The following is a 19,948-nucleotide window of genomic DNA, read 5'->3' as shown; positions in this document are numbered from 1 at the left end:
AGTGGATTACTGGGTCATATAGTAACTCTACATTTAACTTTTTGAGGCACTGCCAAACTGCTTTCCAAAGCAGCTGCACCTCATCAGTGATGGATGAAGATTCCAATTTCTCCAGGTTCTTGCCAACCTTCATTATTGTGTTTTGTTTTGTTTTTTTGTTGTTTGTTATGGCTATCCAGCAGGCATGCACTTGCACTGTGGGTTTAATTTGCATTCCCCTAATGACTAAGAAGGTTGAATACCTTATTGGCCATTTGCATATCTTCTTTGGAGAAATGCCTATTCCAATCCTTTTCTCTCTTTTAAACTGGCTTATCTTTTTATTATTAAGTTGTAAAGACTTCTTTGTATATTCTGGATACAAGACCTTTATCTGATTAATGATTTCCATATTTTCTCTCCCATTTCATAGGGTGTTTTGAGAGTTTAGTTCTGGACATGTTGAATTTGGAATGTTTTATTAGACTACTAAATAGTTAAAGAGGCAAAGAGGTGAGAGCTGAGAGATATAAATACAGAATCAGCGGTACAGGAAAGGATAATATTTAAAAATCACGAGACAAGGTACGATCTCTCATTAAGAACACAAGAATAGAGGGAAAGAAAACTGAACCCTGAGACACTAACATTCAGAAGCTGACAAGGAAAAGGAAAGCCACCAAAAGAAACTGAGAATCGATGGCCAGGGAGAAAGGAGGAAACCAGAGAGGGTGGGCCTGGAGAGCTTGGGACAAGAGGAGGAGGACACAACCACCTGGTTCAGATACTCCCAGTAGGTCAAGAACACTGGCGAATGAGAAACCACCACTGGGTTTAGCATCCAGGAGGTGATCAGTAACTTGACCAAGGGCAGTTGTGGAGGAATGTGGGAGAGGACAGCCCCACGGAAGAGGGTTCAAGAAAAAGTGGAAGTGTACCTATCGTCCCAGCTACTCTGGAGACTGAGGCCAGAGGATGGCAAGTCGGAGGCCAGCCTGGGCAACTTATCAAGACCCTGTCTCAAAACAAAAAAATAAAAAGAGCTGGGGATGTGTCTTAGAGGTAAAGCATCCCTGGGTGCAATTACTGGTACAAAAAAAAAAAAAGAAGCGGACAATGAGAAACTGGTAACAATTATCTAGATCTCTTTTAGGGAATTTTGCTGCAAACTTATAGTGGTAGATAATTGGGACTGTCACCCGAAGGGGAAAGAAGTCCCTCCAAGGAGGTAGTTGAATGGCAACTTGGCTCCAAGAGGAGAGGGTCTGGGGTTCTTGACTCACACCACTGAAAAGAATTCCAGGACTTGTGGAAAGCAAAGCACAAGCAACTATTCATTGAAGGATTGCAAAGGTCCACACACCCTAAAGACAGGGTGTGGACACCCCTGCTTCTCAGAGAAGAGGAGATGAGGAATACACCCAAGGCGGAGCTCTCTGGCTTCATATATGACAAGTGCAGTTTCCCAGGCAAGCTTTGGTAAACATCAAATTCCATGTCAATCATTTGATATTTAGGATTCAGAAAGTTCTGGTTAAGCAGTCGAGCCACTAATCAGTTCTGGGCACATTGTGTGGGTCTTTGAATCTGGTGACATTTAAGTTGATTCTGTTGTTGTCCTAGTTGATCTGGTTCAAGCATACACGGAGATAACTGAGACATCAGGACAATTACCCTTACAAAATGTATAATCCACTGGTTCTTAGTATATTCACAAGGTTGTACAACCATGAGTACTATCTAATCTAGAATAGTTTATGACTCCAAAAAGGAAACCTATTATCTATTCCCATAGATAAGTTCCATATTCATGGAACTTTTGTTTATTTAACTAAAAAGGCAAGCGTGGCGGGTCCACTGGTAGGTCTCTGTCTAATTTCCCTGAGAACCCACCTATCTCAGAAGTAAGGCCCAGAGTATCTTTTATTTTATTTTCTTTATCCCCCCCCCTTTTTTTAAGAGATGGGTCTCACTCCAAGATGGCCCCAAATTCCTGGGCTCAATCCATTCTTCTGCTTCAGCCTTCCAAATTTTGCAGTTTTGCTTTTAAGAAGGGAGAGATGGTATTGTTTATATCAGATGGGAATGAGCCAATGGGAACCAAACGTTAATGACATAGGAAAGGGAAGAATTGCTCGAGTGGCCTCCTGGAGTGGTGATGGCGTGGGACTCATGGAACATGGGCTTCGATGGGGTGCAGGCCAGACCTTCTATGGAAGAGGTGAGGAAGTTGTGTGCATGCAAACCTGGCATGGGGCTGGGTAGGAATCTGTGGCCCACTGTCTTCAAGGGAAGGGGAAAGCAACAACTCTGAGAGTGAGGATGGAGAAGTGGAAGTGAGGAGAGGGGAACTGTATGGAACTGTATCCAGGGGACAACCAGAGCAGTAGGGAAGGACAGTGCAGGTACCCCCCTCCCCATTAAGGGCTCAGGTGAGGCTTGTGTTCTCAAACAAAAGGCTCAGTTCATGTATCACTTTCTCCTGAAAACTTTCTTTCTTTTTTTTTTTTGAATTTTTAATATTTATTTTTTAGTTTTCAGCAGACACAACATCTTTGTTTGTATGTGGTGCTGAGGATCGAACCCAGGCTGCACGCATGCCAGGCGAGCGCGCTACCGCTTGAGCCACATCCCCAGCCCTCCTGAAAACTTTCTAACCCTCAGACTAGGTCATAGATCCTTGTGCCCCTTCTCCCTCATAATAAAACCAAATCTGAACTCTGTTATTCAGTGTGCGCTTAACCACTGAGCCACATTTCCAGCCCTTTTTAATATTTCATTTAGAGACAGGGTCTTGCTGGGTTGCTTAGGGCACCACTAAGTTGCTGAAGCTGGAGACAGGAGATCCTCCTGTCTCAGCCTCCTGTGCCGTTGGGATTACAGGAGTGTGCCACTGGCCCCGAGTCCCCGGCCACTTTTATTTCTTATTTTGAGACAGGGTCCCTCCAAGCTGCTGGGGATCTCTCTAAATTGCTAACGCTGGCCTCAGAACTTGCAATGCTCCTGCCACAGCCTCCAGAGTCTCTGGGATTACAGGTGTGCACCAGCGAGGGGCTATTTTTTAGCTCTTAAACCCGGGTGTCCCTCTGGAGACTCAACCCCAGGAAGACATGCGCAGAGCTGTTTAGACCCTCACTGCATCTAGCCCCTCAACAGCTAGCCTCTAGGGCAGGGTACACTCTGGACATCTGATTAAATAGCTGAATGAGCGAGTGAGGTAAAGAATGAGAAAAACCTTAGAAGTGCCATGAGTGCTTTCGAGTCGACCCAGATTTCTGAAGCAGCCCGGCTCTCATCCCTGGGGGACAACAGACCTCCTCTCCCCACCCCACCACCTCCCTCTTCTAACTCCCAGCCCCACCCCCAAGCGCAGCACCCAGGAGCGCGGACCCTGCGACTTTAAGGGCCGGCAGAAGCCGAGCCGGGCGGTGATTGGTGGTTTATTCTAACGGGTGGAGGATGAGCTCATCGGCAGCCAATGGCCGGGCCGCACCGGGATAGACCCCCCGCACCTGACCTGAGGGCTGCAGGCAGCGGCCGGCTGAGCGCCCTCGCCGGCGGGGCTGAAGGGGCGGAGGCCGTCGGGGAGATCGGCCCCGCGGACCGGGCGCCTGGCTCGGGCAGGTACGGTGTTTTCCCGCTCCTCCATCCTCCCAGGCGATGAGGCCCCTTCCTCCCACCTCCTCAGCCCAGCCTTCCTCGGCCGTCCCTGGGGGACCGTGCACCCTCGTGCCGGGGACTGCACGTGCCGGTTGCGGTGCCCAGGCGTGGACATGCGGCTCGGAAGGCGGGACCCGGCCCGGCAGGGCCTGACCCGGGCAGCACAACCCCATCGGCCTGGGTGCTCCCAGAGCACAGGCCTCAGAGCAGAATGTCCCCTGAGCTAGGCAGGGCGGGGACGGGTGGCCTCCCTCATCCTCCCGGCTGCATCCTGGCCAGGGACCAGCTCCTCGCTGTCGGGGCAGAGGGGGGGCGGTGTGGGTTTCCTACCCACCCCTCCATGCATCCTGTTTTCGTCTCCCTCTCTGAACAGAGGCCAAACACACCTGGGCTTGGAAGTTCCCTGTTGACCCTTTCCCAGTGACTCCTGAGGTCAAAGGTGGCAGAGAGGCTACAGGAAGGTGCAGAGGCAGCATGGCTGGCCTCTCTCTGAGACTCTGCCTCTGCCGCAGCCTCTGCTCTTATCCTTTGCCCATCTGTGACACACATTGCTGAGGGAGGAGCTGCTGTCAGGCCCTTGGAAGCCACATGGCTTAGTGGCTTTCAGGCGGTCAAAGCCATCCAGTCCATAGGCTGGGTCACCCTGCCCTTCCTGCCCTTTGTCAGCAAACTCCATCTATAGTGGCACCAAATCTGCCACTCAGTTTTCTTATCTACCCATGGACTTCAAGGCTGGGCTCTATACCCAGCTCTCTGCTGGTTCCTGAAAGGTCCTCACTCACTGGCCACACTGACCTCAGGACCAAGAGAAACAAAACAAAGAACACACAGTCCATCTTGTCCTGGGAGAGGCGTCACTGAGCTGAAGCAAAGGGCAAATGAGATTTCCATAGGGGCACAGGGAGTGTCTGTGACAGACAATAATGATAGCTAGCGGGGAACAGTGTGAGGAACTGCTCAGAATGTGTGGACTCCACTTGTTTAACACGTGCTACACACCAGATTTGTTCTGTGGAGGTCCCATGAGGGCAGCTCTGGGTCACAGATAGCCTCAACCTTCTCCGGTGCTCATCATATAATATATGCTTAAGAAATATTTGTTGAGCTGAATTTTTCAAATATGTATATTTTTTTATTCCAGGGATCGAACCCAGGGGTGCTTAACCACTGAGTCACATCCCTAGCCCTTTTTATTTTTTTGAGTCAGGGTCTTGCTAAGTTGTTGAGGCTGACTTTGAACTTGTGATTCTCCCACCTCAGCCTCCCAAGCTGCTGGGGTTACAGACAGATGCCACGTGCCCAGCCTTTTGAACTGAATTTGAATGGAAAAAAAAAGCTGTGTTATTCTATCATAACCACCACTTGGGGAGGATCTGGCTCATTGGGGGGAACTTATGCACATTAGCTCTCATCGTTCTGGCTTTTGGAGGTGAATAGTCTCCCCAACTTTCAGGGTACAGAGAGTAGTGTCACTCCCAGCTAGGTCCTCCCCAATGCATTTGCTAATTCCAGATCCCAGCTGCAAGGCAGCCATGAGTCTGGTGGCCTTTGAATGCCTGCCTGGCCCAGGTCTGGAGCCTGAGCCCTGTTCGAGAGCACGATCCCAGGCCTGTGTATACCTAGAGCAGATTCGAAACAGGGTGGCTGTGGGAGCACCTGACATGACCAAGCGTGACTACCTGGTGGATGCGGCCACACAGATCCGGCTGGCCCTGGAGCGTGATGTTAGTGAGGACTACGAGGCAGCCTTCAACCACTACCAGAACGGTGTGGACGTGCTGCTCCGCGGTGTGCACGGTGAGGGGGGTCTGGGCAGCGTGGGAGGGGAAGGGCCAGAACAGGGCTTGCCCTGTCATGCATCTGTCCTGTTCTTTGTTCCTCTGCTGTTTGGCAGGGCACTGTGCTAGCCCTGCAGGGTGTCTGTGATGGACAATAATGATAGCTAGCATCTATTAAGCTGTTCCTCTGTACCAGGCTCCCTTCTAAGGGCTCTACCTGTATTTAACCTCACAGTAATAGAAACGATCATATTGGTTGTTGCATATAATTATGAATATGTAGGAATGTTTTCCTTTCTTCTTATCTTTTTTTTTTTTTTTTGAGATGGGGTTTTGCTGAGATGGGGGTCTTGCCCAGGCTGGTCTTGAATTCCTGGGCTCAAGAGCCTTCCTCCCACCTCAGCTACCAGAGTAGCTTGAACTATAGGCATTTGTAGCCAGGCCCCACAGAAACTTTTTTTTAGACTCATTTTCCAGATAAGAAAACTGAGTCATGGGCAATTAAATAGCTTGCTCAAGGCTCCACCGCTCCCAGGGGGCACAGCTGGGGTGGAAGCAGTTTTGGCTGCCAAGGCTGTGTGCTTGGCTTAGCATACTTGGCCACCCCTGGGTCTGAGTGGGTTGCTGTCCCCTGGAGCTTGCACTCCAGGGTCATGTGTGGCTAAGAGTTGATAATGGCCAATTAGTGGGAAGAACAATGAGGAGGAAGTGTGAGAGGATTGGGAAACAGGCCAGATGGGGCTAATGGGGGCATTTTCTAGAAATGAAAACCCTAACTTGAATGCTGAAGAACAGCACGTGCATTATCCGGTGGAAGCCCAAGGTGTTCCAGAGGGAGGGCCTGGAGAGGAGAGAGAGGCCTGCTCAGGGCAGAGTCCTGGGAGAAAGGCTAGTGCTGCGGCCAGTTTAAGACCCCTGAGGGCCTGTGAACAGGCCACAGGCAGGAGTTGCCCCCACTCAGCTTCCTATGCTCTTGCTAAAGAGGCCCCTCCAAGCCTGGGCTTTGGGCCTGTCTATGGAATTCTGATCTGGTCTCTACCCTGATGCCCTTTCACACTGGACCTCAGAGATGGAGGGCGCAATGCTCTCCAGGAACTTCATCTCCACTCTGAATAAATGGACATGGGATCCCCACCCTGACCCTTTCCATGGAGTAATAGTGGCCAGAGAGGTGGTGGGTGCCAACTGTAAAGTATAGGTGGCTAACTGTACCATAGCCCTCCTCTTCCTCCTCCTCACTTGGGGTCAGCAGATCTGGGGACAGAGGCTGCTGAAGCAGTCTTGGAAATAGGAACCATCTGCTCTGGAGGGTGAAGGGTGGGCAGCTAAAGCTGGGGGAGGGCCAGGGGTGGGAGACAGGGCCAGTCCCTGGTGACCCTCGTTTCCCTACAGTGGATCCCAACAAGGAGCGACGCGAGGCAGTAAAACTAAAAGTCACCAAGTACCTGCGGCGGGCTGAGGAGATCTTCAACTGCCACCTGCAGCGGACACTGGGCAGTGGAGCCAGTCCCAACACGGTGAGGAGACCCTCCCCAGGCCCCTTATCAGGGGAGAGCCCTGAGGGAGAGAGCTGAGGCCCAGAGTTGGCCAGCCTGTGGTGCCAGAGCTGCCCCTCCTGTTCTCCGGCTTCCTCCTTCCCCCACACCCTCACAGCTCATTCATTCTCAGGCACTCACTGAATCATCCCTAGTCCAGTCTCGCGTTGTCACAGGGGACTTTACAGACACAGCCACCCCAGCTTAAATAGGGCTGCATTCACGTGCTCACATGTGTGGAGCCTCTGGCCCGTTTCTCTTATGAATGAGGCTCCTGGTCTCTGGAGCACACATAAACACATGAATGCAAATGTACACATGTCTGCCCAGGGCTTTCCCCATGTGGCTTTTGCTAACCCCGTGGGTACTTGATCAGGGTTTGAAATGCATGCACAGTTCCTATGCCTACTTGTGTGCACAGGCAAACGTGTGCACCAACTAGGCTCACTGGATCTTGCAGGCTGCCTTAACCCAAGGCAGATGGCTTGGTCTTCAAACCATGTTCCCTTAACCCACATGTGCCCAGGTTATTTCCCATCCCTTACCCTGAAGCATCTGTCTCCTGTGGATGGGGCTTTTGAGAGACTTCTGAAACCCTGAGAACTTTGGGAGGCTTGGAGGGCAAGGCAGAAGCTGAGCCAAATGGTCAGCCTAGCCACCCTGGACCAATGTGGGCCCCCACGAGTCAAGGCCAGCTTGTTAACTCAGCCTGTCCCTGTGAGGTGGGGTCTGCCTGGACTCTGGTCCTACTCACTGTGGTACCCACTGCTCTCCCAGCTGCCAGGAACCCCTGAGGCAAGTCAACCCTGAGCCCACATGTGCCTGTCTCCCTCCTCCACAGGGATTCAGCAGCTTGAGGCTCCGGCCCATCCGCACACTGAGCACTGCCCTGGAGCAGCTGAGGGGCTGCAGGGTGGTTGGGGTCATCGACAAGGTGAGTGGATGCCCAAGGAGTGGGAGGGAGACACGGGTGTAGGTGCCATCCATGGTGGCAGAGGGGAGAGGTGGGTAGGATGGCCGTGGGTCTGAAGTTCTGCCTGCACTCCTCCAGGGGCAGGTGGACAGGGTCAGAGGAGAGAGCAGCTGAGTCCAGGGGCCCCTCCTTTCCCACTCTCACGCTCCAGTCAGGTCCTGAAGAGGGTAATGGGGGAAGGAGGAGAGGCAGCCAGCACCCTCTCCACAGTACTCTGACCCAGACACAGAAAGCCAGCAGAGACCACAGGGAGAAGCTGCTCAGAGCACAAGACAGGCACTTGTGTCCTGCCCACTCCCACTCCTCACAGACCCCCACCTACTCTCAGTCTGCACCCCAGGGGTGCAGCCCACCACACACAGCTGAACACTCCCTGTGACTGGAACGTGCTCATGCAAAGCTCTTCAGCAGAGGACCAGGTGGGCCTGCCTTGTCCAGGGCCTGGGAACTCTTCCCTTTTCTTCTGGCACCCCACCGTCATCTGAATTTCCTTACTTCAGGGCAGACAGGAAGACAGGAGATGACATCTCAACCCTCACTCAGGGCATTCATTATTAAAGTGGGGAATCAGTGGGACAAACATGTCAAATGAGAGCTGAGCCAGTCAGATTCCCCTCTGTCCTCCATCCAGGGCTCCCTGAGTATCCCTAAAACAATTTTTTCTCAGACTGGCCTTTTATCAGAATCACTTGGAAAATATAGATGCCTGGACCCCACCCCACATCTGTGGTGTTAGAGGTTGAACCCAGAGCTGAACCCAAGATTCTGCAACTTAAAACACTTGTTGGATGATTTTGGTGATTCTGGGTTTATAGAGAACAGACCAGTGTGGGTTTCCCCCCATGCAACAGGTTGGCATGGCTGCTGGTGGGAGGAGGGGTTGTGGGGAGCAGACCCCTGCCTGGCAATGCACAAGGTGATCACAAGCAAGTCCCTCAGTGCTCTGAGCTTTGGATTTCTCATCTGTAAAGTGGGGTGGGAATTCTCTCCACAAAGGATGATCTGAGAAGGAAAATGAAATCATTTGAGGGAAAGGCCTGGCACATGCAAATATATTCCATGCATGTCTGATGGCTCCCAGTGCAAGTGACATGAGTGAGTGAAGAGGCACAGGCTCCCAGCCCCAGGCTTTGCTACAGCTGCTTCTCCTAGGTCCCTGGAACAGACCCCAGACTGTCACCAAAGGCCCAGCCAGCTTCCATCTGCCAGTCCCCCTCCGCCTGCGCTCAGTGGATATAGCCCCAGCCTGACCTTGACCAAGCACAGCCACTCCCATTGACAGGCTGGGGAGGCGACCATTTCCCACTAAACCATAGGTGTTGTGATGAAGGGTGTTCCAAGTTAAATAAGTTTGAGAAACAGTGAGTTAAGGTTCCATTACTTTTTGGGGGGATGATAGGAGTTCTCTGAGCTTTTAGGATACAAATGTATACTTGGAGTCTTGGAGACTCCAGAAGGGAGGCGTGACACGCATCCCTCAAATTTGAAGGATGTGCAGATTGAAAGCACAAATTAAGGCCAGACTTAACCACGCTGTCTCCAGGTCGCCCTCTTTCTTTGTGACCCTTTCGTGCACACTCAGTTTATGGATTCAGCTCCCTCCTGAGACCCTGCTAACTTTTCCTGTGTCATACCCAAGACAGGAACATCACTTTCCCCAAATTAGGAAAGGTGTTAGGGCCACTGGGCCCATTCCATAGCTCTGCCCAGGCAGATCTGGGTGGCAACGCAGTGCCAGCCCATGGCAGCGGCAGGCCTAGGAAGGCAGCAGATGCCCTGAAGGTGTCCAGTTTTTTTTTTTTTTTGGGGGGGGGGTCCCTAGGGGCTGAAGAGAAGCTGGCAGGGGTAGGGGGAGCAGGGAGCAGGGAGGTGCGTGGGCCAGGGTTTATGTAGACAGCCAAGACACCCAAGGGTCCATCTTCAAGGAACCTGGGGACCAGGGAGATGTCACTCAGTTTTTGCTGAGCTTCTTCCAGAATCCAGCCTCTGAGTCAGGCATGAAGAAGAAAAAGGTTATTCAAGTCACTTCTTGCTTTATTTGGCTCAAACACAGGAGTGTTTTTGTTTTTGATTGTCACCAATATTTTAAAACATGCAGATTTCAAATAAGAAATCCAGATTTCTGGCGTCTCCTGAAAAAAATCAAAATACTTGGAAATTCAGGGTTTGCATTCCTACCTGGTTGGAGAAGCTGAGCACTTCCAAGGGGGTGCAGGCCCTCCTATTCGTCTTGTCCCCTTCTGTGCCCCCCACCCACACACTTTCACATACTCAGTGGGCCTTTGAGTTTGAGAACCTATTTGAATCTTTTGGATTATTTGCTCCGTTCAAGATTCCTCCTAGGACTTAGATTTGGGCATCTTTAAAGAGAGGGTTTATTGTGTTTCACCAAAGTTTTAATCATCTCTGTGTCCCAAAAAACTCAGTAGCGTTTTTTTCTAAAAAGAAAAAAAAGTCACCTTTTAAGAAAAGTAAGAAGAGGCACCCCAAACTGCCTTCCATCTTTCCAGTTATCAGACTCACCTGACATTCATGAGGCATGTTGTCATTTCCAGTGCAGTGGCAAGAGGTCCTCACAGTTGCTGTTCAGTATAGAAGCCATTAGCCACATAACACAATTTACGTTAACAGTAATTAAAATCAAGTATTCTGTCTTAATGGCACTAGCCACATTTTAAGGGCTAACTGGTCACATAAAGCTAATGGCTTCGACACTGGACAGTGCAGATATACAATATTTCTACCATGGCAGGAAATTCTATTGAACTTGTTGCATCATAATAATTGTCTGACAGAGAATGAAACTGAGGTTCATGGAAGTTGAGTACTAACTAGATAGTACTCGGTCCCTCAGGCCACTAAGTGAAAGAAGAAGGGGATTTTTTTGTTTGGTTGCATTAATGGGAAAATGCCCTCTTTGCTGCCCTTTAGAATATAATGAAATAGAAAGGAGTTTAAAACTGGAAAAAAACAAGTCAAAACTTACTGCTATCTAACTCCAAGATAATTGCTGTTAATGTTTTTGGCCTAATTCTTTCTAGATAAATAGTTAGGCTTTGATTTTTTTTTTTAACACAAAATCTTTCAATGTGTGTGTAAAGTGGCCATCCTGGCTTTGCCTTCACTGATGGTTTTTTGGACAGTAAATCAAGAGGGCCTTGCCCAGGACAAGGTGGTGGGGAATCCCACTTGGCATGGGATGGTGGGGAATTATCCGGGGTGTTGGTACTTGTGGGAAACTCTGGTCTCTGAAATGATCCCAGAATTTTCTGCCTTTCTTTTTCAAACATTGCACAAGTTTGGTCAAGGAGCCAAAACCAGGGTTCTGTCTCTGGCTGCTGAAGGGGAGACCTCTGGTGGTCAAAGGGACACCTCCCAGGCAAAGGGCTGGCACTCATTTAGTCTGCTGCTTTCTTTTTACTAATAGTGGGGAAAATGAGTCCCAAAGGGAAGGAACCTGCCATGGTCACCTAGTCATGCCCCCCGCTGCAGTGAGGTCTTCAGGACTCTGGGATCAGCCTGCCCTGAGTCAAATCCTGACTGCTACTTTTTAGCAGTGGGACCATAGGTGGGCAATATCACCTTTCTGAACCTCAATTTCTTCATCAATAAAATGGGCCACTAGTAACTGTCACCTGGTAGGTTGTGGGAATAAAGTAACCTGTGACAAGTACCTAGCGCAGAGTGAACTCTTCATAGCCAATATAGATTTCTTCTACAATGCCTTTTGATAATTTTGATATGGATTATGAGGGTTTGTACTTCGATTGACTGCTTTAATCAAACCCCCTAATGACCCTCTGGAGGAGGAACTGCTATGAACCCACTTTGCAGTTAAGAAGAGCAAGGTTCAGAGAGGCTACATGATTGGCACCGCGATAAACGCCATTCTCGCAGTCTGTGTAATCCCAGAGGCTTGCCCATGTGAGGCTTCATCAAGCCCATGATGCAGAGAAGGTGGATATTTGTAATTCCGTTTGGTGGTAGAAAACATTGCCTCACTTGTCCAATATGTAGATGCGCAATGCACTTTCCCCTACCCTAATCCTGGCTGCATTGTCACCACTGTCTGGCCTTAGGGTCTGGTTCCCACTCATCATCATGGCCAAGGAGTCACAACACCAGGGTGCTGTCTTGCCTCCACATGCCCCTTATCTAGGCTGAACCCTCTGCCTTCTTGTCCTGATACATCCATGTGCCCCCTCCTACAGCTGGGCCCGCCCTGTTGAGTCAATGACCCAACTCCAAACAAGGTGTGGACCAGCAACTGGCTGAATGCTACCTGTAACCAAAACTAACACCAGGAGGGGCTGCTTTCTGAAGACAGCCTCCAGAGAGAGATTTTTTCATTCAGGCTGGCCTTGAACTTCTGGGCTTAAGCAGCTTTCCTGCCGTAGCCTCCTGTGTAGCTGTAAGGCACAACCACACCTGGCTTAAAGAACTTTTTTTCCTTCTTTTTTTGGTACCGGGGATTGAACTTGGGGATGCTCAACCACTGAGCCACATCCCTAGCCCTTTTTTTTGTATTTTACTTAAAGACAGGATCTCATTGAGCTGCTGAGTGCCTCACTTTTGCTTAGCGCTTCGCCACACACACACACACCCTCGAGGTACATGAATTGTCATGTACCTTGACCAGTGCCTCCTGGACTTTGGCAGGTGCAGCTGGTCCAGGACCTACTCCTGGCTAGAGAACTTTATTTTTTTTAAAAGGAGGTGCTACAGGGCAGGGGGAGAGACCCCAAGAAGATTGCCAAGCCCAGGCATGGTTCAGCCCACATGACCTGGAGCTGTACACTCAGAGCCTCAGCTTCCTGACTTGTAAAACAAGGATCAGAGGAAATGAGGTCCCTTCTGGCCGTGACACCTTCAGACCCTGCAGAATGGGGGGCTCTGGGTGAAGTCTAAGTGAAGGGTTGATCTCCTTATGTGAGGCCTGGCCAAGCATGGGCAAGAAGGGGGAGAGAAGTTCTCACATCCAAGTCCTCCTAGCCCCAGCAGCTGGTACTGGGGCCACTCACCAGGCATGTGTGAAGTACCCACTCCATTCCTGTGCTGTGCTTGGCTCTGGGAATACAAAACTAGATAGTGTGGTCCCTGCCCTCAGGGAGCTCAGAGTCCAGGGAGCAAATATGTAATGAGACACGGTATGACAAGGCTTCCCCGAGGGTGAGCACAGAATGCACTGTTGATGGACTAGGAGCCCCAGATGCTGGAGGAAGTAGCCCCAGAGCTGAGACCTGCAGATCTAGCAGAGTAGAACAGAACAAGGTAGATGTCAGTTTAGAGGTGGAGGACATCTCTGAGCCACCAAAGCCTGCCCTCCCTGCCCTTCCCTGAAGGATCGGCTTGGTGGAGAAGCCTGGTGCGGGGGCGGGGGGGGGGGCAAAGAGCCCCAGGAATTGTCATGTACCTTGATCAGTGCCTTCTGGACTTTGGCAGGTGCAGCTGGTCCAGGATCCAGCAACTGGAGGGACCTTCGTGGTGAAGGCAGGCGCCGCCCAGCTCCCGCCATGCTGCATTCCCCTTGGAACTTCCTCAGAGTTCTTGAAACCCCTTCCTTCTGGGGAACCCCATCCTCAGAATGTGCATCAGGAGCCCATGCTCCCTCCAAATCTAAAAGCTGCTTGTTTTGCCCCTGAACATGGCCCCGCCTCCTAACCAGACACACACACACACACACACACACACCCTCACCTTGGCCAGGAGGGTGGAGGACCTGATTCCTGGGGGAAGAAGGGGAAGCCAGGTCAGAAACTGGAGAGGCATTTGCTCCTCAGAGTGGCTCCCACTTCTCATCTGGATTCCCCTGAAGCAAGGGCTAAGATGATCCCTAGAAGTGGCAGCCTCTGACCAGTCCCAGCTGACCTGCCCACCCTACTCCCTCCCCAGAGTCTGCCCAGGTGCCACGTGGTGAACCGGGAGCGGCTGACCATAATCCCGCATGGAGTGCCCTACATGACAAAGCTGCTACGGTATTCCGTGAGTGAGGACTCCATCTTCTTGCACTTGGAACATGTGCAAGGTGAGGGGGCCCCTCAGCAGCTTGAGCCTTTGGTATTGTTGACACCTACCCCCTTAAAATACTGAGCCCTGGGGAGGGTTATGGCTTTCACTAGATGCACAGTACAGATCAGGGATCCAGGCTTTCTGGAGATTGGCGGCAGGACCTGGCACCAGGCACATCTGGTGTCAGAGGGGCTGGGAGGATGTCTGCACGTAAGCAGATGAGACAGCATTTATACACTGTCTCCTTGGTCACCATTTCCTCTTGTCTTGGCTCTTCTCATTTTTCTGGTTGGTGCTCGTCTCTCAGAATGGCCACACAGGATGGTGGTGACTGAAGCCTTAAGGACAGGAACTGAGCCATGTAACTGATATTTTTTGATGATTATAGTGATTTTTTAAAAATGAGGTACATCCTTGAGTCATGACATAGAGCCATCATGGATTCCTGCCTGGTCTTTGAATGTCATTACATAAGTCTTCCTATGAAAAAGAAAAAAAAAATTAGAATATGTTGAACATTGGTGAACCCACCACGCAGAACAAGGCCATCAACAATAAATACAGCAGTCTTGGGGTTCAGCACCTATGCTATGCAGGCTGGGAGGCTGGGCCTTCGAGGCTGAGTGGCAGGCAGGGACAGAGGTGAAGAGGTTGAACAGGGAAGGAGCCCAGGCAGGTGGAGGTCCACACCCAGCATGGAGGGGAGGCGGGAGTGAGACCAGACCCCGTGTCCATGCCCTTCTTCTCCCTTCCCACGCTCACTGCTCCCTCTGCCTGGCCCAGGAGGCACTCTCTGGTCCCACCTGCTCTCCCAGACGTGCCCCCAACATTCTGGGCTCAGGTCTGGCTCCACCCAGGAGAAGGTGAAGGCCCAGCTCAACACCAGCCTCAGCCTCAGTCTCCTGACCCCAGCACAGCTCCCCCCAGGCCACACCCTCAGGCAGGCCAGCATCCCTCCGGAACCTCCTTGGACTTCTCAGAGTCTTCCTGCTGCCAAGGAGGCCCCCTCCTTCAGACCCCAGAGAGAAGCGGAAAGTGAATCCACAGGCAAGACCAGCACTTCCTGCTCCTTGGACCTAACAAAAGCCCCCAGTGGCTTGAACCTGCAAGCCAGGCGGGCTGGCCAGAGGTCAGACCCTGGGCCCCCTTGGGGGATCCCTTGGGTTCGCAAGGGGGCTGGCCGGGTGCTGGGGGCCTGTGGCCTAGGCAGAGGTCAGAGCCACCCATCAGAGGGCAGGGCCAGCCTAGGGGACAGTGGGGCTGTCTGGAGCGTGAAGGAGGAGAAGGTGAAGCAGTGGGCAGCTGAGATGTTGGTGGCACTGGAAGCACTACACGAGCAGGGGGTGCTGTGCCAGGACCTCAACCCCAGGAACCTGCTCCTGGACCAGGCAGGTAGGAGGCCCAGTCTCACTACTCCTGCCCTTCTCAGGTGGGATGCCCCCAGGGTCAAGGTGACCTCTTAGGTTATGTGCCACTTTCCCCTACCTCCATCCAGCCTTTCATTGGACACTGATGGAGTCTGGCTGGCCTTTGTCCCCATGAGACTGGGGTAGCAGCTCCCAGGAATATCCTGTGAGCCTCTGGGTCTCAGGGGCTGTGCTCTTGGGGAGACTGTCCAGCATGGCAACCTTTGGCTCCCACCATGTGACTGTGTTGGGGGAAGCCCTGGAACCACCTCCCCCATGCCAGCTGCTTGGTGATGGTACCCTCAACCATTGTCCCCTGTCATTCCTTCCTATTCACACTGGACATGAAGGTCACATCCGGCTCACATATTTTGGCCAGTGGTCAGAAGTGGAGCCCCAGTGCTGCCGGGAGGCTGCGGAGCTCCTGTACAGTGCCCCAGGCAAGAAAGCAGGGGGTGGGGCTTGGCCTCTGGTACTTCTCTGTGGATTGATTCTGGGGGCTAAGGATGACAGAGGGGATGGAGTATGTGGTAGGATGAGAAGAATGGAGAGGGCCCTTTTGAGTGAGGCAGGGATGTGTGTGTTCCTGTTCCCGCAGAGGTGGGTGGGATTTCTGAGCTGACCGAAGCCTGTGACTGGTGGAGCTTTGGGTCGCTGCTGTATGAACTGCTGACGGGAAAGGTGAGTAACTGGCAGGGTGTGGAGCCCTGGTGGGTACTGCTGCATCCAGTCATTCAGTGACTGGGCAGAGGCTGCATGGTTCTCTAAGATCTGGCCATGGGGCTGAAAGTCCTGCCTCCCCTGCAGGCCACCAGGGATATAGGAAGTCACTTCCACCAGGCCATGGGCACACAACACCCCACTGCACTAGCAGCTATAGCAAATGAGATGGTCAGCTTCTATGAGTGTTAAGTTGGGACAGTTAGGGAAGGCTTCTGGAAGAGAAACCAGGCTAAGGTTTGAAGAGAGGGTGGAATTTGACAACCCTCCTTCCCTGGATCATCCGAGCTTCCTCTGCCCACTGCTGGCTCCTCCTACCCATGCCCTTAGGGGCTTCTGCCCCAGATCTAAATGGGAGGATGAGAAAGAGAGGGGGCGGGCCTTTTATCTAGGGCAATAGCTGCCCTGTCTTGTTTGGGTTAGCCAGGAGCTCAAGGTTCCCCTACAACCCTCTTGCTCAGGATGATGACTGCCTTTTGTCCTCCCTTGGGATGAGCTCAGCACCATATCTGGGGCCGGTTAGGTTGGAAAGCAAGGAGAGGCCAAACTGCATCTGAGCAGGAAACAGTCGGAATGGATGCAGTGTGACCTGAAGTCCAGACCTGACCTCCTGGCTCCCTCCTGTTTTTGTCCCCTATCTGGGGGTCTCTGAGAGTCCTGGCTGCAAATATTCACCACCACCACCCACCACCACCACCACCACCACCAATCCAGCTCTCCTAGTATCCCACCACCTCTGCAGGCTAGGGTTCTTGGCCTTCATCCTGGAGCTCCTAGCAGCTAACCCTTACCTCCAAAGAGACCCCCTCTGCTCTCCAAAGCTGCACCTTTGGGCATGGAGAAGTCTATGTCACCACACCCTGCATAGCATACAATTCTTACCTTGGCCCTGGAGGCAACAAGACATGGTCAGCTGTCAGATGAGTAGCCCATGGAGGCTTTTCTCTGTAAGGAGACAAGTCCCAGAGCCATTCATAATAGTATGCCTATCCCGATTGCCACCCGAGATGGGTACTTGCAGCCAGAGGGACCTGGGTTCAACTCTGAACTCAGCACAAGTCCCTTTTCCTCTGAGCCTGCTTCTTGTCTTTAATGATAAGGTATGTCAGGGATCCAGAACAGGGTCTGGCACCTAGTAGATCCTGAGCAAAAGGCAACTCTCAATGTCATCATTATCATCATCCCTATGGAATGTGACATGAGGGTGGGGGTAGGTTCCTGGCTGCCACTGGAGTGTAGACTTTCCTGGGGCTGTCTACTTTTGTCCTTCCAGGCACTGTCACAGAGCCACCCCTCAGGATTCCAGGCTCATACCCAGCTCCATCTGCCTGAGTGGCTCAGTCCCTCAGCAGCCTCCCTGCTGACTGAGGTGAGGTGCAGCCCAACCTAGAGGTGGGTGGGTTCTCGGCCTATGGTTAAAGACTGGTGGCACAGCATCCCACAACTATGTGTGACACATGTGTGTTGCGTGGGTCGGAAGGGCAATGCATAGAAATCTTATACATTGGTGACTAACTGCCACCAATGACCGCCCATACCCTCTGGGGAAAACAGGGTTTACAGGCAGGGCTAGCAGGGAATGAGCCACCTAGGGCCCTGGTGAGTGAGACCTTAGGGGTGGGCCCCTGCCTCAGTAGTGGGGGCAGGGAAGGCCTGTCAGAGTACTGACCCCTGGCCTCTCCCAGCAGCTGCTACAGTTCGATCCCACACGGCGCCTGGGTGCTTCAGGAGGTGGAATCAGCAAACTCAAGTCCCACCCTTTTTTCAGTACTATCCAGTGGAGTAAACTGGTGGGGTAATGGGGTGAAGTGGGTGGTGGAAGCAGCTGGCCAGGTCTGGATGTCCTGCCTGTCAGAGCTGGCCCCTCTAATCAGTGGGCTGCAGAATGTGGGGTAGCTGTCTTTCCTGCCCAGCTCCCTTCATGGGCCTCAGGAACAATTATCACCACTGCCCCAAAAGGGCCAGCCCCTGAAGAAGCTGCAGAGGGGCAGCAAGGCTTCCCCTGCTAATAAGCAGCTTGACCAGCCTTCCACCCATCAGCCAGCAGGCACATGTTGAGTACACCCTATACTCTCATGGACCTACCACCTTAAAGGGCACCTTCTGTGGTACTGGCTTTGAACTATGGACCGCCTGCTGAGCCCACAGGAGATTTTGTGATGTACTCCTTCACTACCATGCTGTGCCTGACTTGGGACATCTCTGGAGACTCCTCCCAGGATACAGATCCACTGGCTGCTTGGTAGACCCAAACCAGGGCCCTCCCTGGCTGTCTTCTTAGTTATGCAGCAAGCAGCTACTAGTTGCTCCCATCAGAAGCTGTTCCCATAGGGGTAGGGAGAGTGGGAAGCAGGGGAGAAGGTGCAGAACTGGATGATCCACTCCTCACTCCTGTCCAGGACCCTTATCTGATGATTTCAGACTTGGGAGAGCAAAAGGGAGGGGAGAAACTAAGAAGATAAGGCAAAATGGGATGGGAACAGGTGACACAGTTTGCCACTTGTATCAAATTTGAAAACAATAAAGAGCTTTTTTAGCTGGGCATAGTGGCATGTACCTATCATTCGAGTGACTCAGGAACCTGAGGCAGGAGGATTATAGTTCAAGGCCAGCCTGGCCAACACCGTCTCAAAAAAAGCAGTGTGTGGGGGTAGAGTGAAGAGGCTTGAGATGTGGCTCAGTATTTTGTAGAGCACTCGCTGGGTTCAATCCCTAGTTCAAGAACAACAAACAAAACAAAAATTTTCTTCTCCAGCTGCCAGCTGGCCCACCTAGCAGGGGAACCCTTCCCAGGTTCCAAAAGGGGCTGAAATAGCTAAGACAGGTGTGCCTATGAGGATTCCCTTCTCAGGCACTGGATCTATTTACCATACTGCATTTTAGTTGAGGTTCTACTCAATTCACTGCCCACTGTGACTTCATTTCTGTTTGGAATAAGAAACCATGAAACACATTAAATTATTACTCACTTTTAGCCAGAAGCAAGATGTTTCTAGTCTCTGAAGAACTGGGGTAAGTGGGCACCTCAAAAGAGCCCAGGTATGAAGGTCCTTCTCACACCCCACCAACTTCCACTAAACCTATGCCCTCAGCTCCTTCCTGTCACTGTCTCCACTACCACCAGGTGGCGTCTCTGGAGGACCAACTCTCTGTCCTGGGGAGGTCCAAGGCTCCCCAGCTTCTCAGGAAGACTCTGGGAAGAGGATGGGGAAAAGCAAAGCCTGTGTATGATCATCTATGGCTCATGCCCAGGCATTTGCCCACCCCTAATAAAGTCTGCTCTTCCTACTGTGTCCTTGCATCATTAATGTAGTCAAAATACCTGCTAGAAGGGGCAGACTGCAAAGCTCAAGAATGAGCTTGGGTCCTGCTAGAAGAAGCTGCCTCAGGTCTCAGTGGAAGTGGAAGTGCAGTGTAAAGGGCACTGGACTCTGTGGGAAATAAGAGAGGAAGAGAAGCCTTGAAAGAGGGTCATGGTACCTGGCAGGTGAGGGGGGACTAGTTTAATCTTCAGTGACCCCTCAGGAGATGGTAGCTCCTGAGAAAACTGAGACTCTAAGAAAATTGACTCTATAGCAGCAGGACCTCAGAATTACTGTTCCTTCTGACCCACTCCCCAGTCAGGCCAAACTACTTCCATCCACTGCTTCCTAAAGTGCAGGTCACTTCTGAAGGGTCCCTTCCTGCCAGCACACACTGCACACTTGGCATTGTTAGGCCCTCAGTTTAGAATACTGTGGTCCCAGTACTAATAAGGCTTGAGGTTGATCTCTCCAAAAAAAAAATGTGCTTTGGTTTACTAGAAAATTAATAAAGCTTCTGGCACCAAGCCCTGGACTTGACACATAATTCTAGCTCTCCCTTTCACTGAACCATTTTCCTACCCAC

The 19,948-nt window shown here is 51.7% G+C and overlaps 1 protein-coding gene across 4 annotated transcripts; it reads left to right on the top strand.

The window, feature by feature from the left end:
* The first annotated feature begins 3,461 nt into the window (after window positions 1-3,461).
* On the top strand, window positions 3,462-19,889 carry Rps6kl1 (ribosomal protein S6 kinase like 1). 4 transcript variants are annotated; one of them, XM_021723781.3, is made up of 11 exons: window positions 3,462-3,603; window positions 5,123-5,436; window positions 6,810-6,934; window positions 7,794-7,886; window positions 13,368-13,415; window positions 13,818-13,950; window positions 14,718-15,326; window positions 15,691-15,780; window positions 15,939-16,021; window positions 17,334-17,429; window positions 19,185-19,889. In XM_021723781.3, exons 2-11 carry the CDS (start codon window positions 5,133-5,135, stop codon window positions 19,371-19,373), a joined length of 1,770 nt encoding a protein of 589 aa, XP_021579456.2. In that variant the 5' UTR covers window positions 3,462-3,603; window positions 5,123-5,132; the 3' UTR covers window positions 19,374-19,889. The 4 variants fall into 4 exon arrangements, with proteins under 4 accessions (XP_021579456.2, XP_005321298.3, XP_021579457.2 ...); XM_005321241.5 differs by lacking the exon at window positions 19,185-19,889 and adding an exon at window positions 17,749-18,602 and having other exon boundaries at window positions 3,467-3,603; XM_021723782.3 differs by having other exon boundaries at window positions 3,472-3,603; window positions 5,152-5,436.
* Window positions 19,890-19,948: the final 59 nt, after the last annotated feature.

This window comes from Ictidomys tridecemlineatus, chromosome 5 (assembly GCF_052094955.1).
Source record: "Ictidomys tridecemlineatus isolate mIctTri1 chromosome 5, mIctTri1.hap1, whole genome shotgun sequence".
Taxonomy (NCBI): domain Eukaryota; kingdom Metazoa; phylum Chordata; class Mammalia; order Rodentia; family Sciuridae; genus Ictidomys; species Ictidomys tridecemlineatus.
This window is presented reverse-complemented; position numbering and strand designations above follow the sequence as displayed.